The sequence below is a fragment of the Coptis chinensis genome, chromosome 4 (assembly GCF_015680905.1).
Source record: "Coptis chinensis isolate HL-2020 chromosome 4, ASM1568090v1, whole genome shotgun sequence".
NCBI classification, from domain to species: domain Eukaryota; kingdom Viridiplantae; phylum Streptophyta; class Magnoliopsida; order Ranunculales; family Ranunculaceae; genus Coptis; species Coptis chinensis.
The window spans coordinates 100,652,720-100,674,834 of NC_141459.1; the positions used below are offsets into that span (position 1 = coordinate 100,652,720).

General features: G+C 34.5%; 1 protein-coding gene and 1 pseudogene across 4 annotated transcripts; one reads left to right on the plus strand and one right to left on the minus strand.

The window, feature by feature from the left end:
* Nucleotides 1–555: 555 nt before the first annotated feature.
* LOC147506263 (uncharacterized) lies at nt 556–5,362 on the plus strand. 4 transcript variants are annotated; one of them, XM_086558502.1, is made up of 4 exons: nt 556–1,566; nt 3,230–3,897; nt 3,985–4,247; nt 5,123–5,362. In XM_086558502.1, exons 3-4 carry the CDS (start codon nt 4,023–4,025, stop codon nt 5,195–5,197), a joined length of 300 nt encoding a protein of 99 aa, XP_086414628.1. In that variant the 5' UTR covers nt 556–1,566; nt 3,230–3,897; nt 3,985–4,022; the 3' UTR covers nt 5,198–5,362. The 4 variants fall into 4 exon arrangements, with proteins under 4 accessions (XP_086414628.1, XP_086414629.1, XP_086414631.1 ...); XM_086558503.1 differs by having other exon boundaries at nt 3,750–3,897; XM_086558506.1 differs by having other exon boundaries at nt 558–1,566; nt 3,985–4,272.
* A 12,220-nt stretch (nt 5,363–17,582) lies between these two features.
* LOC147506264 (uncharacterized) lies at nt 17,583–19,803 on the minus strand (annotated as a pseudogene).
* Between the last annotated feature and the right edge of the window lie 2,312 nt (nt 19,804–22,115).

Consider the following 22,115-nt stretch of genomic DNA (forward strand, 5'->3'; position numbering starts at 1 on the left):
GTAGTTTCTTAGGACATTCTTATTTATAGTAGTTCTCTTATGTATACAACATATGGGTTTCCCTTACCCTTTGCACTTACCTTCGATCACTGAATAAGATGCTAATTCATGAAAAAACCAAAAAAAGAGATAATAGTGGTGGTAGCCTTAGTTCTTCAGTCCCGTCCTGCTGCAATTTATTTCCTTGTAGGCCTAGTTAGTCAAGGCATTTCACCCTTTTATCTGGTCAAGAATTCAGGTTTTGGGTTTAATCTCCCTAGCCCAAGAACTGGTCCATAAAACCTCCCCCGAAGCGGACAACTAAAAACTGAGTCCTACCTTGATATGGTTCTTTATGTGAGCTTATCTAATAAGTCCACACATGACCTAATCATTTTCATTCACTTATAACTTAATAAAATACCATTTTATTAAGCTTTTATGTTAGTGTTGCAATTGGTTTTTTGAGAAATATCTGGCTAGTTAACTGTGTAACTGTATTCATCCTTTTCCAGGTTTAAGGAATTCTAATATTCCTGTAATATCACGCCAGCAAAAGAAGCATCCAAGGTATGCTTTTTGGTCATTCAAGCTTTCACAGAGTTAATACTGTTTGTTTCTTGAACACCCTATGCTTTTTTCTAATTCTTTTTTCCTGTAAACACCATGCACCTCTTTGTTTCACCCTAGATATTTAAATTCCTCTTAGACTTCATTATTGTGGCATTTATTCACTAAAAGTCAGTCACATTATTGTTACAGAGATTAGGACTTGGAATTTACAAGGATTGGAGAAATGTTAACAAACCTTTATTAAGCACACCATTAGCCGCATTCATATCATACCAAATGTCACCAATGATATGGTTAAAATTGGTCATCCAACTTAAAAACCAACTGGTGAATCAGGTGAGAGGTCCCAAGACTGTTTGCATTATGCGTGGCTTAAGATACCCAATACGGGATTATAACTCTCAACACACCCCCCTCACCTGTGGCGAATTTTGAGCCTAACATGTGGACATTTTTTAAATGGGTGTCGTGAGTGAATGGGCTCTTTGTGCCAGAGAAATAGCCCGCTCAGATACCATGTGGAGTTCTGGCATCCAACTAAAACCAATTTGTAATAAGTTGAGTGCCCCAGGACTTTATATACTTTTTTACATGGCTTAAGATACCTGATATGGGATTATAATCTCAACAGGTATGTAAGGTATTTCCACTGTTAAAAACGGCTACAATATTATCAGCTCTGAAGTTTGAACCTTTCCTTGCTCATAGCTCCTGTCTCAATTTTAGAGTTATCAGTAAGATTTGCAAGATGAAAATAGAAGTTAATTTCCAACTATTCTTATGGAAATTATATTTTGATTACCTACTAATTGGATACCTCCTCTATAGAAATTTTTTGGGTGATCTATCATGCTGCTTTTGTTACAAAATCCTAGAAACTCATATGCATCTCTTCTTTGATTATGAATGCTTCTGTGAAATTTGAAGCTCATGCCTTATGACTGGATGGATAATGCCTATGAAGACAGCTATAGTAATGATGTCATTGAATTGACACGAGCAAGCTCACAGAATGTGAGTTTTCTATCTCTTGTTGGATATGTGACACATGGTATGTGTGGTATAGGTTTTTCATGATTACAGTTATAAAGTGATGGAACTGATCTGCTCTAAAGTGTGCACTTTTCTATGTTTTGTTAAGAAGAATAGGTGTTAGTTTTGTGCCACGTTTATGTTAAAACTGACTTTTGTGTGTGCCTGGTAGTAAAATAGTTTAAACTAATATATACATCTGATTGTTTGTTGCATTGCTAGAAAGTGGTGATCTTATTTAGTTTGTCTTATAGTTGGAGTTCAGTTATTACTAGGTGTATAGGAACATTGCTCATCTGCGATGAACCACCTGCAGTGCATGTGGGATGAGTTTGAGAATTATCGGACTGAAATTGTGTACTTACTGTTGTGTTTTGAGAAAATAGGAGTAATTTTTTTGTCGGGTTTAAAATCAAATAAAGGGGAGTGGTGTCTGGTAGTTTTTTTTTTCTTTTCCCGCTAAGCCATACTTTATATATATAATAATAAAATTGGGATACAGTTGACCTCTGAACAACACTATGGCAGAGAACTCATGTCAGCCTTACTTGTCGCCCATCTTGCAAGGTCATACCCCATTAAGACTACGGTGTAGCCAATTAAAACAGGAAAACACAAACTTACTAGAGGTTCTAATAGTAGCTTTAACAATATTATGTAAATACCAGTTTATACTGGGTTCCTGGCCTTTTAAGATGTTTATGACATTGAGGCTATCTCCCTCAAAAACAAAATTTCCACTTCCCAAGTGTTTTGCCAGTTGAACTGCAACTTCTGCCGCCAGTAGCTCACTTTCTTCAGCTGACTTAGCAACAAACCTTCTAACTGCAGCAGCTAGCAGTCGTCCATCCTCCTTCTATGCCATAGCAGCTCCAGCTCCTTCCCTAGTTCTTTTGTTGAAAGCAGCATCAAATCAATTTAACATTCAATGTAATAATTGATGGTGTAGGACTAGCTAGTTTCTCATTTTAATGAACTAAAGATGGACCGATTAAATTTGCACGATATGGATCATTTCTAGAGATTGACACGTCAAAATGATTTTCCACACATGATGAATATAAATAGTACACATACTCGAACATTTGCACCAAACTCTTCAACAGACAAGCAGTTGCTATATAATCGCATCCCATTGTGCACATTTACAATTGTCAGCGTACTGAAGGTTTAGTTGATGACTTCTTGTGCCTTTGTTTCCAAGATGTAGCTCAGCTTATTTGGTGTTGTTGTGGATAAATAACTGCAGAAACAACATTACCCACTACAAATCAATCAACCCTACACAAGGATTAATTCTTATTCTCTAGACAAGACTTCAACACTTTCCAAGTACTATCCCAACACTTCTCATTAACAATTAATAAGCATATAAAGTAAAGATAATATGATGAAAGAACAACAAACCACAAGGCACGGATATAACGTGGTTCGGCAATCTGCCTACGTCCACACGGTGAGTTCCAAACTTTACTAGATGTCTAGAATAACAGATTACAAGAGCTCTCAATTCACTCACAAAGAATGAACACTCAACCCACTAAGAATTGCTCTCTTACAATCTCTCTTTCTTGGTTTTGGTTAGGGTTAAGTTTTTACAGAAAAAACTTATATTTATACTGTTTCTGAAAACTTCCGAAAACAGTCGAATTCGTGCTGAAAAACGGTGTAGCGCGTGCGCACCCTTGGCCAGGCAAAGTCTGAGCGCGTGCGCGCCTAAAGTACTGTTCGTTTGCCAAGAGAGGAGCGCGGGCGCGCCTTACAAGAGAAAAAAAAAAAAAAAAAAACACACCTTTTTTCTCTACAGGTGTACACTGACAGCCCGACGCTCACATAAGGTATGAGCTAACTCTTTTGCAGACATCTCTTATATAGATTGTCGGTTTCATAGCACACAGACATCTCTTATATAGATTGTTGGTTTCATAGCACACAGGCTCGTTTGCTAGCCTCCGAACTACAAGTCCGTCCTAGCACCATGGTTTTATAGTCATGACCTAGTCCTACGAGCTACTGTTCGGGTTAACTATGCATTATTGTCTGCTGCCTAATCATTGACCCCTTGTCCCTTGATATAATGAACACATTTGCATGTTGCAACTTGCAACTGCCATGGAACCAATTGTTCATAAATGTTGTAATGCTTGTGCTACTCCCACCCCTAGTGAGAGGAGCGGTATAGGGCTTTTCTGGATTGGGTCTGGTATGCCAGACCTAAGAAATATTTTTCCTGGGCCATTTTGGAAAATACCGATCTTCAGTGACCACTGGGGACTTTGATGAACAACTCTCCCTGCCGCTTTTCTTTTCATGGCACGTCTTCGTTTCTTCTTAATTTTTTTTACTTGTTTTCTAGACTTTACATAATTTTTCGGTGTTTCTACTGGTTCTATTTTGTAGCTTTTGTAGGTTAGGACCAAGGGAAGATTAATACAATCATGGATACTAAGGACTCAAATGATATGTTAAAAGGAGTTGACTGGAAAACTGTAGGTAATGCCGGCAATGAATCCAGTGTTGGACCGGTTACGAAGAAGCGGCTTCCAAAGAAAATAAGACAAGTGCCTGACTACTATTTCCTCCCCCGAAGATCCATACCGTCTGCAATTGCTCTTTATGGGACTATTATTGCTGCTGGAGTTGGTGCTGGGATGCTCATTGAGGTATGGATAAACAAGAAAATCAAAGGTGCGTTTCAGTTTGAATGGCATTTGCATAGAAGGCTTTAATTAGTATCGTTTACTGAGTTAGTGTAAAAAACTTAGTTAACAATGGCCTTATGGTATGGCCACCCCAGAATCCGAGATAGATCATTGAAACTGCAAGGAAAAAAGGTTTTAGTCTGAATTCTCGAGTACGATCAATAAGTATGTACCCTGCTTGGATAGTAACGCCACAGATACATAAGTGATCAAGGATGGGAACCAACCATTTTGAAAAACCAATAAATTGCAAACTATAAGGCTTAGCCTCTCCAAAAAATTTCAGGATAGTGTATTACTGCCACCTCATATACCTTGCCCCCCCCCCTAACCGAGATTCCTAGCTCTGTCCTGTAAGTGATAAGGCATCTATCCATGGTAGTGCTTTTCAGAGATAACCAGCAGTCTATAATTTTGTGGCTCTTTGGACGTTGTAAGTTTCTTGGATTCTATTCAAATCTGCAACCAACAACATGCTTTTTGAAACTCTCAAATAGAGTTGAGAGACGAGATGTTTATATTTCATTGGTATGTAAATGTTTTGATGCAAGTAGTAAAACTGAAATAGGATGTATGTGGCTACAAGTCCTGACAGATGCCTGTTGATACCATCACTCTGTATGAGAAATTAATTAATATAGCAGTTAATATAGTCGCTTCAGCGTGAACTCTTCTCAGTGCAAATGACTCGTTGTTCGGTAATCCTGAGTTGTATTCTTGTCAACAATGCTTCTTTATTAATTAAGTTCTAGACTTGTAGCGTCTATGCAGAGCTTGTATTTGCGGTCTGAACTCTGAAGCATAGAAACTAACCAAATCTCTCCTGGTATATGCAGAGGATGGAGGTATCATCTGGGAGTTTGACAAGTAAATCTTTAGTTGGTTCGATGAACTTTCTGGGGCCTTTATGATGTTTCACTTTTTGTTAAAAGTACAAGAATGGATGTCTTGAATTCTTTAGCTAGAATTTGCATCTGATCTAAGCATTAATGGTCCAGACTTCTGGGGCCTTATCCAAATTACAAAATTCATTTCCAGTTATATTCATTATGTTCTCGGTTTATTTCCACAAGAAAGGATTCATTATATTCTCTGTTTCTCAAATAATCTTTATCCTTAGATATATATTATAGCTCTACCCCTCTTGGCTCTATTTTCTTATCCCTCACAGAGTCTCCAATTTTTCCAAAACTCTAATACTAATTCCGAAAAAGAAGGAATGCTAAAGTAAATATTTTCGTTCGTATTCACCACACTCTCCAAAACTATTGAAACACAATCTCTTCGGAATCAAACACGAACCCATTCAATCGTTGCCTCTCGCAATTCTCAAGACATGTCATGTTCATCTGTTTTAGTTACTTGCGGCTTCTTGGGAAGATTGATACCAAATGTGTTTAGTAATGATGAAGAGAGTGTGTAGAGACATAGGTTTCAGTTTCCTATTTAGGGTATTAAGAAAGTGACTGAGGATGAAAAGAGAGAAATTTACTTCAAATGAGTTTTAGACTTTGGTGTTTCTTGATTGCTGAGTTATTGTTATCTGAACCCACATGGAATGATGATGGAGATAATGATTCCTACTGCAAAAACTAGAATTAACAGTCTTAAGAAGTTAGAATCCATTATCTGGTCCCTTCTAACATCGATCGATCTGAAGCACGTTTGTGGTTGTGCAACACGAAAGACTCAAGCTCATAATTTGAGTTCAATCACACCTCAAGCTCAATGCAAAGTGTTTTTGAAGCTATTAAGGACTAACCGAGAATAGGGAAGATAATAGCTAATAAAAGCTATATACTACAGTAGAAGTTCTTTAAAGACAAGTCCTGTTTACACCTTATGCCTTTTTTTTCATCTATGCTTTTGTCATTGCCTACATTTGTGCCCATGTGCCCCACTAAGTAAATGAATAATGGATTGCAGAGACATATCATAACAAAGTGGACGGGAGGATTGCTTGATGTACGTAGCTTCTAGACTGAGAGGCGACAATTCAACCTTTGATTCAAATAGACAAATGAAACACAGTGCCATGGCATCCGATCCCTTGGTAGCTCAAAGTCGTCAATGTCATCATTGGCATGTGTGGTTATGTCTTCACAGAATTCCTATTAGGAAACTCAGACATTAATTAATTAATTAGCAAGATCCTCGCGCAAAATACGAGGTAGAACACGCCAACTCCACACTGGATTCGATTGAGGACTGATAACACCATCAGGTTTTTAAATTTCAAATTGACTTATTTGCATTTGTTTGGTTAGGAGCAGAAACTATTCATGTCTCTAAGTTTCTCTTCTTCCTTCATTATTATTTTAACGTTGGCAGGTTATTGGTTAAGTATCTTTGAGGGGTTGTAGTAGATAATATGTTATTGGATAGTTTCAATCATCAGTAAGTAAAATATATGGTATTCTTTTCCTCTACAATCACTAAGGATCAGCCTGAAGAATAGTGTACAATTCTAGACCTTTATATATAGCTTCAAAGACATCGATTGAAACAACTTGCTTTAGAGTTTTAGAAGTACACTTGATATGGTAACAATTCCTTTTCTTTTTTTGCGGAATGAAATTTCTTTCTCTATCGCTTCTTTTTCATTTGAGCATATTACTCAGCGTCTGATGAGTTGTGAGATGATACTTGGGTGGTTCTGTTACAATGCAGATCGATCTCTTGGGTGGCTCTCAGTTGACTAAGCAATAACTCGACTAGGAGAACTTAGAGAACATGAAGAGTACCTGTGTGACCCGGCTAAAGGATGAATTTAGCATTCGGGCCTTTCTCTTTCACTTTCATCAAAGTGATGAATAGGGTTAGATATAAATTAGATGAGATCGCATTCGTGATTAATTGACATGCTCATAAGCATGAGAAAGTGCAATTTCGTTTTTCAATGGTTACTTCATATCTAATACCGTTTTTAAGGTTTTAATTTTTTTACTTTACATTTGAATGTAAAAGTGTACTGAATTTAGTGAGAGGGCTATTTCATTTTATTTTCAACGGTTAGTGGTTACTTGATATCTAATACCATTTGTAAGGTGTGTATAAGTAGACTGTTTCCAATTGAAAATTCCAATATCCACGTACTGTGGGCTTAAACATTCTTTGGTTCCATTAAGATTGTATGCACTATGGGCTTTATTTGAAATGGACGTTGAGCTTAAAAAAATTATAGACCAAACCAAATTAAAGTATAAAAAAAATAAAAATGACAAACTATATAAAATTAAATTGAAAATAACAAACACATAATGCATTTTACAAGTTAACCACACTAACAAACTAAGTAACAAAACTAAATCATATAAGATGTAGAAAATTAAATTATTTGAAAAACAACATCATCACAAAATGTATAATAGAAATTGAAACAAAAAATATGGCAAAGTGTTACACACAATAACAACAAACTAAACATGTTGAGTTAAATGGTAAATTTAGTAGTATCATCAACCAAACTAACGACGATGAAACCTTTTTAGTATGGTATTTAATTCTTTTAGTTTTATTTAAATTGTGTTGTAGGTTTAACTACAATACTCAATCCTGGGTTTCAAAATAGATACAGGTAGGGTTGTTAATGGGTTTTGATAACCCGATAACCGATCCGAACCAAACCGATAAAAAATGGTTTGGGTTTTGATAATTTAGTTTGCCCTCTACCGACCCAAAACCAAACCGAACCGAACCGATAAGATATTGGTTTGGTTTGGGTTTGCCCTCCACCGAACCGATAAGATAGCATTTTAGTAATATTTATGATTAATTTTGTATATGTTTATCAATTGTGTGGTTAAAATTAATTAATTTAATTTAAAATTTAATTGATTTTATAGTTTTTGGTTCAGGTCGGTTCGGATTCGATTTGCAATATATCTTTATCAGTTCGGTTCAGTTTCGGATTAAACATAATATTATCAGTTCGGTTTGGTTTCGGGTTCCCAATTTTCTTATCGGTTCGGGTTTAGATTTTCCAAAACCCGACCCAAACCAATCCATTGACAGCCCTAGATACAGGGCAATGTAAAAGTAAAAGTTTGAAAAAGATTAACGGTATATTAACTATAGTACTAAAATCGAAGAGATACCTTTAATTTTAGGATTTATGTTCTATAACAATATCATGTAACGGCACCCGTCCGTAGGATTGGTTTCCTCATCTAAATCATACACTTCAATATTTCAAAATTTGAATCTTCAATTAAGTTACAATCTATCAAAGACTACTCAAACTATTTTGATAGTTAAACTATTGCGAGAATTTGTTAGGTTCACCAATAACAAACATCATTCTTGAAACTGTATACAATTTTATTGAACGAATCTCAAAAATTAATTAACAGAAAATTGGAAACTGAATGCAAATGCATCGAACTAACTTTATAAAATAATTTACAAAAAATCAGAAATTGAATGCAAATGCATTGAACTAACCTCAAAGAATAATTAACGGGAAATCAGAAACTAGATGCAAATGCATTGAACATCAAACTAACCTCAAAAAATAAAAATCGACGGAAAATCAAAAATTAAATGCAACCTAAAAATAAATTAACGGGAAATAAGAAAATACATTGAACTAACATCTAAAAAAAATTTAACGAGAAATCGGAACTGGATGCAAATACATCGATTTAACCTCAAAAAATAATTAACGGGAACTTGAAAACTGGATGTAACTGCATATAAGTAACCTCAAAAAATAAAAACCATAAATTAGAAACTGGATGCAACTAAAGCTCAAAGAATAGTTAATGGGAAATCGAAAACCTGAAGTTGAAGGGTTTTATCAAAAGTGAATTCTTTTTCTTTTAATGGAGAGTGAGATTTTCACGTTATAAGAAATTTGGATGAGTGATCAATATAATATTAATATATAATAGTTCTGCATAGTTGCAAATATTTTTCAGAATAATTAATATAACAACACCCGTTCGTAGATAATCTTTGAAGATTCAACATAGTGAGTCATGCATAATTTAAAGAATAATTAACGAGAAATCGGAAATTGGATAATCTTCGATGATCCCATATAGTAAATTAAGCATAATTTATTTTTATGTCATGTTTGCAAGGATACTACAGATGGATCAATAGAAGTTGGTATTACACACCACATTGGATAATTAAAAGGAAATCAGAAACTTCGATTCAAATACATAACTGAGCTCAAAAAGTAATTAACGGAAAATCGGAAACTTTATGCAAATGCAATAAACTAAACTCAAAAAGTAATTAACTAGATATCAGAAACTTTATGCAACTGTATTAAACTAACGTCATAGAATAACTAACAACAAATTAGAAATTTGATGCAAATCCTTGAAAAATATTTAACGAGAAATCAGAAACGGTATGCAAATGCATCAAACAAACCTCAAATAATAATTAATGGAAAATCGGAAACTGGATGCAAATACATTGAACTAACATAAAAAAAAATTAATATAAAATCAAAAACCAAATGCAACTGCATTGAACTAACCTCATAGAATAATTGGTGGGAAATCGAAAACTAAATGCGCGCAAATGCAATGAAAATACCCTTTAAGAATACTTAATGAGAAATAAAAAAACATATGTAATTGCATCGAACTAACCTCAAAGCATAAATAATCATAAACTAGATGCAGATGTATTGAACTAACCTTAAAGAGTTATTAACGGGAAATCGGAAACTGGATGCAAATGCAATGAACTAATCTCAAAAAGTAATTAATGAAACATAAAAAAATGAATGAAACTGCACTGAACTAAACTAAATAATAATTAACTGGAAATTATAAATTTGATGTAATTGCATTGAACTAACATCAAAAAATAATTAACGGGAAATCGGAAACTTGATGCAAATGCATTGAACTAATCTCAAAGAACAATTAACATAATGCAATTGCATTGAACTAACTTCAAAGAATAATTAATGAAAAATCAGAAACTGGATGCAACTGCATTAAACTAAAATCAGAGATTAACTAGCGGGAAATCATAAAGTTGACGCAATTGCATTGATCTAACCTCAAATAATAATTAACGGGAAATTGGAAACTAGATGCAACTACATTTAACTAACTTGAAAGAATAATTAATGAAAAATCAGAAACTTGATGCAAATGCATTGAACTAATAACCCTGAAACATATTTGTATTATATGTAAGGGAATAGAATGTCTCGACAAATATAGTATTGCATTTTAAGTAGTGTTTATTATAATTCTTTTATTATAATTGGGAATGCCTTGCTATTTAAGTAGCTTCAATATTATCTTCACCACATTGGGCATTCTCACAAAACTTTAATCAAACTTCTATTATTAAACCTAACAACAACAAAAAGAAGTCAATAGGTTTTATCAAGGTTTGGTGTTTCCTTTTTATAGAGAGTGGTGCAAAAAATTTAAATGAGTGATTAATATAATTTTCATATCTCATAGTTATGCATAGTTGCTAATATTTTTTAGAATAATTTAATATAATGACACCCGTTCGTAGGACGGGTCTAGTATATATATATTATAGATATACTCTCTTAGCTCTATTTTTCAAGACTTCACAGAGTCTTCAATTTTTTGTAAACTCTAATACTAATTACGGAAAAAAAAAAAAAAAAAAAAAAAAAAAAAAAAAAAAAAAGGAATTCCAAATCCTTATATATATATTATAGATATACCTTCACCAATCTATTTTTTGGAAGTTTTTTCTAAACTCTATACTAATTACGAAAAAGTAGGATATAAATAAAGAAACAATCTCATTTAGAGTTTCACAAAGTCTTTAACTTTTTCTAAACAATATAACTAATTACAAGAAAAATAAAATGAGACAAAAAATTAAATTGCTAAAAACAATAATTTCAACTAAAAATGATTTTCTTAAAACTTTTACGTCGCAAATAATAGTTTCCATACTAATCTCAGGTGAAGTTTAACATAACAAAGTTTCTTTCTAGAAAATATAACAATGAAACTATGTAAGAACAAAAGAAAAAAAATATGAATTGAGTTGCTTAAACATTTATTTTATGCATTTGTTAGGCTAAGTCTAATGGTGTGGCAAAACACCAAATATCACAGAAATTCTAATACAATGGTACTTCAAAACGCTAACCTGCCAATGCTATCGGTATAAGTTTACTTATCTATAGCGCCAGTTTTAACAGTATGAGTGGCGGGTAGAAAAAATCTAAGCCACACGCTACATTGTGTGGCGGCTAAATTTTTTTTTCCCACACGCCTGTGAGAATGGCGGCTGGAGAGTGAGAGTCCAAAAAAAAAAATCCTTCCTATACGCCGTTGGTATTGGTGGTTGGAGAGTGGACGGAGAGTCCAAAAAAAAATAATTACTCCCATACGCCATTGGTACTGGCGGCTGGAGAGAGGAGAGTCCAAAAAAAAATTACTTCCCATACGCATGCCATTGGTACTGGCTGCTGTAAAAAAAACATTAGTTTTGGAAACGCTAACCCGCTAATACTATCCACTATACTATTGTGGTTTGGTGGGATAGCGAAAAAACAGGAAAAAAGTCAACTAATCATAAAATAAGTAACAATGTACACCCAAAACAAATAAAATTGTATTATATGCACTATATATATGGGCCTAAACAAATAAAGTTTGATCAATTTGATGTGTCATCCATTGTGGGATTTAGACATTTAGTCATAGTTAAAGATTTCAAAAACCACAATTCCGGCCACAATAATTACGACATATTCCAATTAAATTTATGAATTCTATAATTTCCAATTTTAACGGAATAATGAGATTCAGCTAAAACGGACGTTGGCTTAAATAAATTATATAACTATAGATTTAGTTAAAGTGGATGTTGGGCTTAAATAAATTATATACCAAACCAAAACAAATTACTTGTAGAAAATTAAATTATACAAAAAATAACATCACAAAATATATAATAGAAAATAAATAAATAAATAAATATTGGCAAACCAATAATGACAAATATATTAAAATATATATAATACTGCATGAAACTAACGTCAAAGAATAACTAACGGGAAACAAAAAACTAGATGCAAATACATCAAACTAACCTCAAATAATATTTAATGGGAAATCGGAAATTGGATGCACATGCATTAAACAAATCTTAAAAAATAATTAATGGACAATCGGAATATGGATACAACTGCATTAAACTAACTTTAAAAAATAATTAACGGGAAATCAAAACTTGGATGCAAATACATCGAACTAACAAAAAAAATAATTGACGGAAAATCGGAAACTGGATGCAAATGCATTGAACTAACCTTCAGAGATTAAATTAACGAGAAATCAAAAACTGGATGCAACTATATTGAACTAACCAAAAAAATTAACTATAAATTAGAAATAGGATGCAAATGCGTGGAACTAATCTTAAAAAATAATTAACGGGAAATCGGAAACCAGATGCAACTACACTGAACTAATCTAAAAAAATAAATCGGATGCAAATGAATTGAACTAACCTCAAGAAATAATTAACAGAAAATCAGAAATGGGATGCAAATTCATTGAACTAACCTCAAACAATAATTAACGGGAAATCAGAAACTAGATGCAAATGCAACCTTATCGAATAATAAACGAAAATAAAAAACTGGATATAAATGTATTAAACTAATCTCAAAAAATAATTAACGGAAAATCGAAAACTGGATGGAAATGCGTTGAACTGACCTCGAAGAACAATTAAGAGGAAATTGGAAATTAGATGCAAATGCATTGATAAACTAACTACAAAGAATAATTAACAATAAATCATAAACTGAATGCAACTGTATTGAACTAACCTAAAAAAAAAACATAAAATCAGAAACTGGATACAAATGCATTGAACTAACCTCAAAATATAGTTGTGTTATATGTTGTAGGAATGTCTCGATAAGTATAGTTTTGCATTTAAAATGGTGTTTTATATATATTTTTTTGTATGATTGGGAACATCTTGCTATTCAAGTAGCTTCAATATGAACTTCGTCTTATTAGACAATCTCACAAAACTTCAATCAAACTTCTATTACTAAACAACAAAATGAAGTTGAAGGGTTTTATCAATGGTGAATTATTTTTTTTAATGGAGAGTATGTGGGATTTTCATGTTATAAGAAATTTGGATGACTGATCAATATAATATTTGTATATAATAGTTATGCATAAATAGTTGCATAAATTTTTCAGAATAATTAATATGACAGGTACCATTCATAGATAATCTTTGAAGATCCCACATAGTGAGTTAAGTATAATTTAAAGAATAATTAAAAAGAAATTGGGAACTGGATAATCTTTGATGATCCCATATAGTAAAATCAAACATAATTTATTTTTATGTCGTGTTTGTAAGGATACTACAGATGGATTACTAGAAAGTTAGTATGACACACCACATTGGATAATTAAAATGAAATCGAAAACTGGATTCAAATACATTGAACTGTGCTCAAAGAGTAATTTACGGGAAATCAGAAACTTTATGCAAATACATGCAATAAACTAAACTCAAAAAGTAATTAACTATAAATTGAAAACTGGATGCAACTGTATTAATCTAACGTTAGAGAATAACTAATATGAAATTAGAAATTGGATACAAATCTTTGAAAAATATTTAACGGGAAATTGAAAACGACATGCAAATGAATCAAACAAACCTCAAATAATAATTAACAAGGAATCGCAAATTGGATACAAATGCATTGAACTAACATCAAAAAATAATTAACAGGAAATCAAAAACCGAATGCAACTGCATTGAACTAACCTCATAGAATAATTGGCGGAAAATCAGAAGTTAGATGCAAATGCATTGAAATAACCTCAAAGAATAGTTAACGGGAAATCAGAAACCAGATGAAATTGTATCGAACTAACCTCAAAGTATAAATAATCAGAAATCATAAACTAGATGCAGATGTATTGAACTAACCTCAAAGAGTTATTAATGAGAAATCGAAAACTGGATGCAAATGCAATGAACTAATCTCAAAGACTAATTAACAAAACATCGAAAAATGGATGCAACTGCACTGAACTAACCTCAATGAATAATTAATAGGAAATCATAAATTTGATGCAACTGTATTGAACAAACCTCAAAAAATAATTAACGGGAAATCAAAAACTTGCTGCAAATGCATTAAACTAACCTCAAAGAACAATTAACGGGAAATCAGAAATTGGATACAACTGCATTGAACTAACCTCAAATAATAATTAACGGAAAATCGGAAACTTGATGCAAATGCATTTGTTATGGATAAATAACTGCGGAAACAACGTTACCCACTACAAATTAATCAACCCTACACAAGGATTAATTATTATTCTCTAGACAAGACTTCAACACCTTCCAAGTACTATCCCAACACTTCTCATTAACAATTAATAAGCATATAAAGTAAAGATAATATGATGAAAGAATAACAAACCACAAGGCACGGATATAACGTGGTTCGGCAATCTGCCTACGTCCACACGGCGAGTTCCAAGCTTTACTAGATGTCCAGAATAACAGATTACAAGAGCTCTCAATTCACTCACAAAAAATGAACACTCAACTCACTAAGAATTGCTCTCTTACAATCTCTCTCTTTCTTGGTTTTGGTTAAGGTTAAGTTTTTACAGAAAAAAACTTATATTTATACTGTTTCTGAAAACTTTCGAAAATAGTCGAATTCATGCTGAAAAATGGTAGAGCGCGTGTGCGCCCTTGGCCAAACAGTCTGAGTGTGTGCGCGCCTAAAGTACTATTCATTTGCCAAGAGAGGAGTGTGGGCGCGCCCTTATCTAGGCATACACAAGCACGGGTGCGCCTTACACAAGAGAAAGAAAAAAAAAACACCTTTTTTTCTCTACAAAACCCCGAAACATAGTTGTATTATATGTATGGAGAATATAATGTCTCTACAAGTATAGTTTTGCATTTTAAGTAGTATTTATTATAATTCTTTTATTATGATTGAGACTGTCTTGCTATTCAAGTAACTTCAATATTATCTTCGCCACATTGGACATTCTCACAAAACTTCAATCAAACTTTTATTATTAAACTTAATAACAAAAATAAGTCGATGGGTTTTATCAAGGTTTGATGCTTTCTTTTTATAGAGAGTGGTGCAAGAAACTTGAATGAGTGACTAATATAATTTTCATATCTCATAGCTCTACATAGTTACTAATATTTTTTAGAATAATTTAATATAACAACACCAGTTTGTAGGACGGGTTCCAAAACTAGTTTCTCTCTTATGCATAAGCCATAAGGTTCTTTTTTTTGGCTGAAAAACCATAAGGTTCAGTAAGACACAATTTGAAATTTGTTTGTATTCCATTTGTTCGTAGAGACTTAAAGATTAGTCAGTATAATTATATGAAGTCGTCCAATGAGTCCTTCCTCTCATAGCGTCTTTGTAGGTATCATGAGCTTGGTAACCTCTGCTGTCTAGCCTTGTAATTTTCATGGAAAAAACCAGAGTCGAGTAATGGCGTGTGGTTAACAAAGACCGTAGAACGGCCCTGATAAACCTCGTGAAGCATTATGAAGATTTTTAGGAACTTTGCTATAGTTAATCTGTATTGCAGAGAATTCTCTTATATTTATTTATGTAAAGAGCTATATACTTCCAAGAGTTTAGGGATCAGATCTTTTGGGGTGTGTTGTTCAGAAATCAGAAGTTGAGTGAGGTTGGAGAATGATGACCTGTGGATTACTTATACTAGCCTTTTGGGCACGCTCAATGAGCGTGAAATTTACCATGAGCTGTATGTTCATACGTACAAAGATTATTACATATAATTATCCATTATACAATTTTGCTATTTTGCATGTGAACATATGTAAATGAGATATAAATGTTGAATCATGCATAGACAGAATGATGCATAATTGCATAAATGAGAGCTCAATTCGATTAAAAACTCAGCTGAAATATACACTCACCCCAATAGACTGATGCGTAGATGAAAACTCAATTAAACCAAAAAATTCAAATATAAATAATCGGAACCCGATCTCACTCGCGTTTGTAAAATTAAACCGATCCCAAAATTCCAAATCAAGATATAAATGTTCACGAATGTAAATATATTGAATTTGTGGTGTAAAATAATGTAAATTTCAAATTTTAGAATATATCAAAATTTCATTCGGAATTTCAATTTAAAAACTTTGAAATTTTGGATGTGAGGGCGAAATTATGAAAGAGATGTGAGATATGGAAGAGAAAGAATAAAAAGAGATAGCAAGAGATACGAGATATTGAGGAAAAGATGAGATGAGATATTAATTTATTAAGACAGAGAGGGAAAGAAATGAGAGATGAGATATTGAGGAGAAAGAGATAATAGCAAAAGAGATGAGATATTAAAGAGAAAGATATGAGATACAGTAAGCATGCTTATGTTTGTACCCATCCTTTACATCACTTAGGGCATCTCCAATGGGGGGTGTAAACCGTATAGAGTGGAAATTTTACACCCCAAATATAAAAAAACTCTCTCCAATGGGGGTGCTATACCGTAGGTAATAGTGTATTAGTTAGTAGAGAGGGTGGGGAATTCCCTCGCTATTATTAGTTAATAAAAGCCGGACGTCACTTAAAATAACGTCTGTTTAACTTTTAAAACTTCGGACGTCACTTCAACACACGTTTGAAGCTTTATTTTTTGTTTTCTGACGGTCTAAGTCCGTCGCTCAGTGATATATTAAACTTAAAAACACGGACGTTGCTTTGAATGACGTTTGAAAGTGGACCACTATTTGTTTTAAGCTTTTGCGACGGACCAAATCCGTTATTTTACATTATTTTGAATAGGCTGTGACAGATTAAGTCCGTTGCTATCTATTTTTACACATTTGCCTCCACCTACTATTGGAATAACCACAAATAGTAAATATACACTTTATGTATTTGGGATTTCTCTAGAGTGTATAATCCTAATGGTGCCTATGTGGAGGTGGATTTTTCCACTCTCTATTGGAGATGCCCTTATTATGTTATTTTGTTCATATATTTTTGAAATAATGGAAAAGCACCAGGGGCAGTTTCAGTATAGAAATTATTTGACTTGTGAATTTGTGTTTAGTGGGTCATATAAATTTTGTTTTAACCCTTCTCACCATCAGTTATTACATATTTTTTCTTTGGTAACAGTTGAAATAAGCGAAAACGGTTAGGGGCAAAATAGGAAGAAAAAAATCCAGTTGAACCAAAACACATTGTTATGTGAGGAGTTTTCTTTATAGGTGAAAGATTTGTCAATTAAAAAGTGGAGCTGCTTTTCTGTCAACAAAATCAAAGTCAGTAAGTTAATATACGAGGGAGTCGGCCACAATCGTTCGGAAGCAATTGTAACCTCTTAGTGCTGCAGTTATGCAGAAGCATTAAGATTTCAATGACATCCTGCTGGCCTGCTTATCCCATGGCCTCCGGTCGATGAAGAGGAAGACCAGCGGAGGTGGAGCTAAATAAAGCCACATACTTCCTTTGCAGCATGTGAGCTCTTCCTTTTCATTTGATGTCAGACCAGTGCTAGGGTCCCTAGGTTTCACTGTTTAGGATAAGCATTAAGATTTCAATGACATCCGGTTGCTGCTTTGAATTGCTTAACCTGTAGTTTAGTAGTATCTTTCATCACACAATGCCCTTGTTGCAACCAAAACAAGCGTCTTTAAAACTGGAACATCAGAAACTTCATCAGATCTCCCAGATTTACACCAAAAACTACCAAACCTCTTCATCTTTGCTGGCTCATCACTTCCAAACAAGATATTTGGGATGTAGGGTCTCATTTCCATCTCATTTATTGGAAAGTCGTAAGGGCAGACCATGACATTTGGTTCCATTCCTTGACCAGGGTGGTTGGCAAAATGACCAAAGGCGAGTGGATTGCGTCGCTCCAATACCTCCCCGTTATTGTCACTTCTGCCACCTTCCAAAGGCTTTGAGCAATTTCCACATACGGTCTGAGCCTCTATCAGTACCTGGACGAACATCTGATCCAACTGCTGGCATGGATAAGCCATTCCATAACTCACGAGTCCAACCACCAGTACCCCAAGGCTGTGCATTAATCACGACGCCATCATACCTTGTAATCAAGTAAGGATTATTAGCGTCTACTCTTGGATACCCTGGGATATACCGATAATAAGCTGGGGAGTATGTTACACCAGGGTAAAGGGCAACCACTGCTCCCACATCAGCCTCACCATTTAAAAATAAACCTTGGCCAGCTTCCTTATGGGGAATTTGAGATGGTTTGATGTCAAGGGCATAAAAAAAACAAAAAAAAACAAACAGGCTTTACGTTTTCAAGAAAAAAAAAGGAGGTTTGTAATAAAGATAGTAGCATACAGTTTATTAGAAATAAAATAAAAGGGTCACTAGTCAGGACTTTGCTGCTGTTCAACTTGCCATATATTCATACAGTGAGGATTTTATCTTAGGGTGTCTTTGAATTACAAGAGAATTTCCATCTGGAGATCCCTTGTGGTTTTTCTCTTGCTTCATGCCATCCCATTTTAGATTCTCCAATGGGCCCTACTGTCTGATTTTCCATGGAATTTTCCTATAGAAGCTTTCTACGGGATAAAGATATGCTCTCAACTTAAAAGTTAAAATTACCCATGAAAACTATTCCTCTCCAATCACACACACACTTAAACGACATGAAATATCCTAGACGAGAATCATTTATCCACAACTCTCCCTCATAATAACAATAATATTACAATGATCTGGGCTACCACGAGGATATCCCTATAGAGATGAGTGTTCCGAGACCGTTGGATCCGAGATCCAATGGTCTGAAAATCAAAAACAAAAAGAAAACAAAAAGGAAGAGAGAATATGGGTTTGTTTTTTATTTTCGGACCGTTGGATCATCCAACGGTCTCAGCTGGCGTCCCTATGAGGATATCCTCGTGGTAGACGAACTCTATTACAATGGTCGATTTACACTTGGTCACTTGGAGTGTGAAATGGTGGGCCAGGCCTAGCCCTCCAGTTTGGTATTGGTTGGTCAAGATGCACCCGAGGCTTAGATTAAGACAAAGAAGCCGCCGAACGCTGAACGCTGCCTCTGAGGGGCAACATAAATATTTCCAATCTTACATAGTTTTGAGAATTACTTGATGTATTAGCTGTAAGACCTTCAGAAATATATGACAATTGATGATGCTAAAAGACCTTATAGAATGTTGGGAGCAAAAATTGGAGTTCCTTTGCAGTTTAAATCTTTCTAATTTTACAACTACCGCACTATGAGATTTCACAAAACATGCACTCACCGGGTTGATTGGGAGGTGGCCCACCTTTGCCAACAGCAAAACTTAGGCCACTTCGACGAGGAACACCACTTATATTCAGAGGGTTGTTAGAGTTCATGAAATTGGGAACAAGAATCTCGTCCATCAATGTTGAGTAGCTTTTGATTTGAGAATGTATGTTTTCTTGAACTTGTTTCTGTTGATCAGCAAGGGCAGCTTTGCTAGCTGTATGCAAGGCCCAAAATTTCGATATCGTTTAATATATCGGTGTACCCAAAAACCGAGATATATCGGATATATCGGATATATCGGATATCTCGGTTTTTTTGGTGACCAGTCCAAAGTTTCTAATATCTCGGATATCTCGCCGATATATCTCGGATATATCGGATATTTCGGAAATTTCAATATTAAATTATTAAAAATTGGTCAAAAAGTCAACCGATATATATCGATTATCTCGGAAATATCGATTATCTCGGCGATATAAACTTTCATATCGGAAATTCCGATATATCTCGGAAAAAAAGGGGTTTAATATTCGGTGGATATATCTCGAAAATATCGATCTCGGTGTACCAATTTACCGAGATATATCGGCGAGATATCGGATATCTTGGCGATATTTTGGGCCATGGCTGTATGTGCCGTCATATCTTCACCCTCGTAAACAATCATTGGGTTGGGTACCGTTATAGCGAAACTATGTACCATGCCCAAAATTATGGTATGCCGGAGCCCCGCCCAAAATTATGGGGTGCCTGCCCTGCCCAAAGATATGACATGCCTGCTCTACCCAAAATTATGGTGTGCCTATCCTGCCCCAAAATTATGGCACCACAAGCTATATATGGCAGATTCAGATTTGTCAAGATATGCTTCCATATTAAGACTTTACATAATTACAGAAGATTTTCTAGCAATTAAAGAAAGGATATTTCTTATTATTATCCTATAAATACTTCATTCCTTTGAAACAAAGAACTACTTTCATTTGAGAAATTTGATTCCAGAGAATGATTTGGATACGTAGGCAGTCATTAAAGGTACAGTCTCAACAATTCTGCAACAATTTTCCTAACAAGATCGTTAGTGTGTTCGGGTGAGTTCTTACCCAAACATAATTGGCGCCGTCCGTGGTCCTTATTGACGGGCCCTCTTCCACGTTATTTCTTCCAAGCACCATTAATGGTAAAAACTACAAGGTCCCAAGCGAACATGAATGCAAGAACACAACAACAACAACAACAACAACAAAATCCAGAAGTACTAATCAATCAGTAAGTGATAGATCAACCCGTAAGCGGATCGCAAGATCGCCTTCAGTAACTCAAGTGCCACGACAGCCCAGATCTAGATGTCTGCCACCTCAGGCTCTAGTAACTCACCTTCAAGAACTAGATGTTACAAATGCAAACGAAGTAGATCCGGAAAATATGAAGATAGGAGATGAAGACGTGCCTTTAGAAGTGTTGCGTCAGAGGTTTAGAAGAGAGAAGGAGCATAGCAACTACTTGCAGAAGCAACTGGACAAAGGGAAGCAAGTACAAAGGGATGACGCTGATTGTCACACCCCGAATTTTCGACAGAATTTGGAAAAACAATATTTGTTCCCGACTCTTCGATTTTCGAGGTGTGATGCACTCTCAATTTCCAAAAACCCATAAACAGTTTAAATATGCGGATAATTAAAAACCAATAAAAATTTTAACTTAAACAAAAGTCATCTTCATTACAAAAATTCACAAATAAGATTAGGTTACAAATCTATTTTCAATAACTCTTTATTTAAAATTACAAATGAAAATACAAATAACATTGTCTCAACTGAAAATCTATATCACCTCAAGGGAAAACAAAACCTATCTTGCAATGCGACGCTAAGGCAAACCACAAGCAGCAACCAACCTTCTTCAATACTAAACCTGTTAAGACTTATCAACTATGTTCATTTAATGAACACACCCGATAAGAAAACATGCAAATCGGGTCAGCATTATAAAAATGCTGGTATGAGTATCTCTAAAATATAACATATACTTATACATATATATATACACAATCCATAAGGCAGTTAGTTCCTCCACTGAGGCGCCTTAACTTCCAACGACTAATACAACATACCATACGCATAATAAATAAGACATGTAGTTTCTCCATCGAGGCGCCTTAGCTTCCCAACAATAATACAAAGGCATTTAGTTCCTCCACCGAGGCGCCTTAGGTTCTAACTAAACTAATAACCAGCTAAGCATATTCTATACTTACCGAATTTCATGCTCAATTACAGAGTGGGTCGTCTCTGCACAAGTAATTAGTTTGACCCACCCTTCTGCAAAACCATATACAATCATATATTTAAAGATATATCATTAACCAACATATTACCATAATTATAGTATTTAAGGCTTTCTTTTGCGTGTCCTTAAAATCCGTCAGATATCTATGTCTTACCTAGTTTCCTGGCTACCACAATCGCTTCCCCAACGCCCGAACATGTACATCCACATGCCTCCCCTCACATAATAAACCACTCCGTGC

What these genes read in the sequence shown, in the direction of transcription:
- LOC147506263 (XM_086558502.1), top strand. Translation starts at nt 4,023, where the DNA reads ATGGATACTAAGGACTCAAATGATATGTTAAAAGGAGTTGACTGGAAA. An exon ending in GTGCTGGGATGCTCATTGAG is followed by an intron (nt 4,248 to 5,122) that starts GTATGGATAAAC and finishes TGGTATATGCAG; the next exon opens with AGGATGGAGGTATCATCTGG.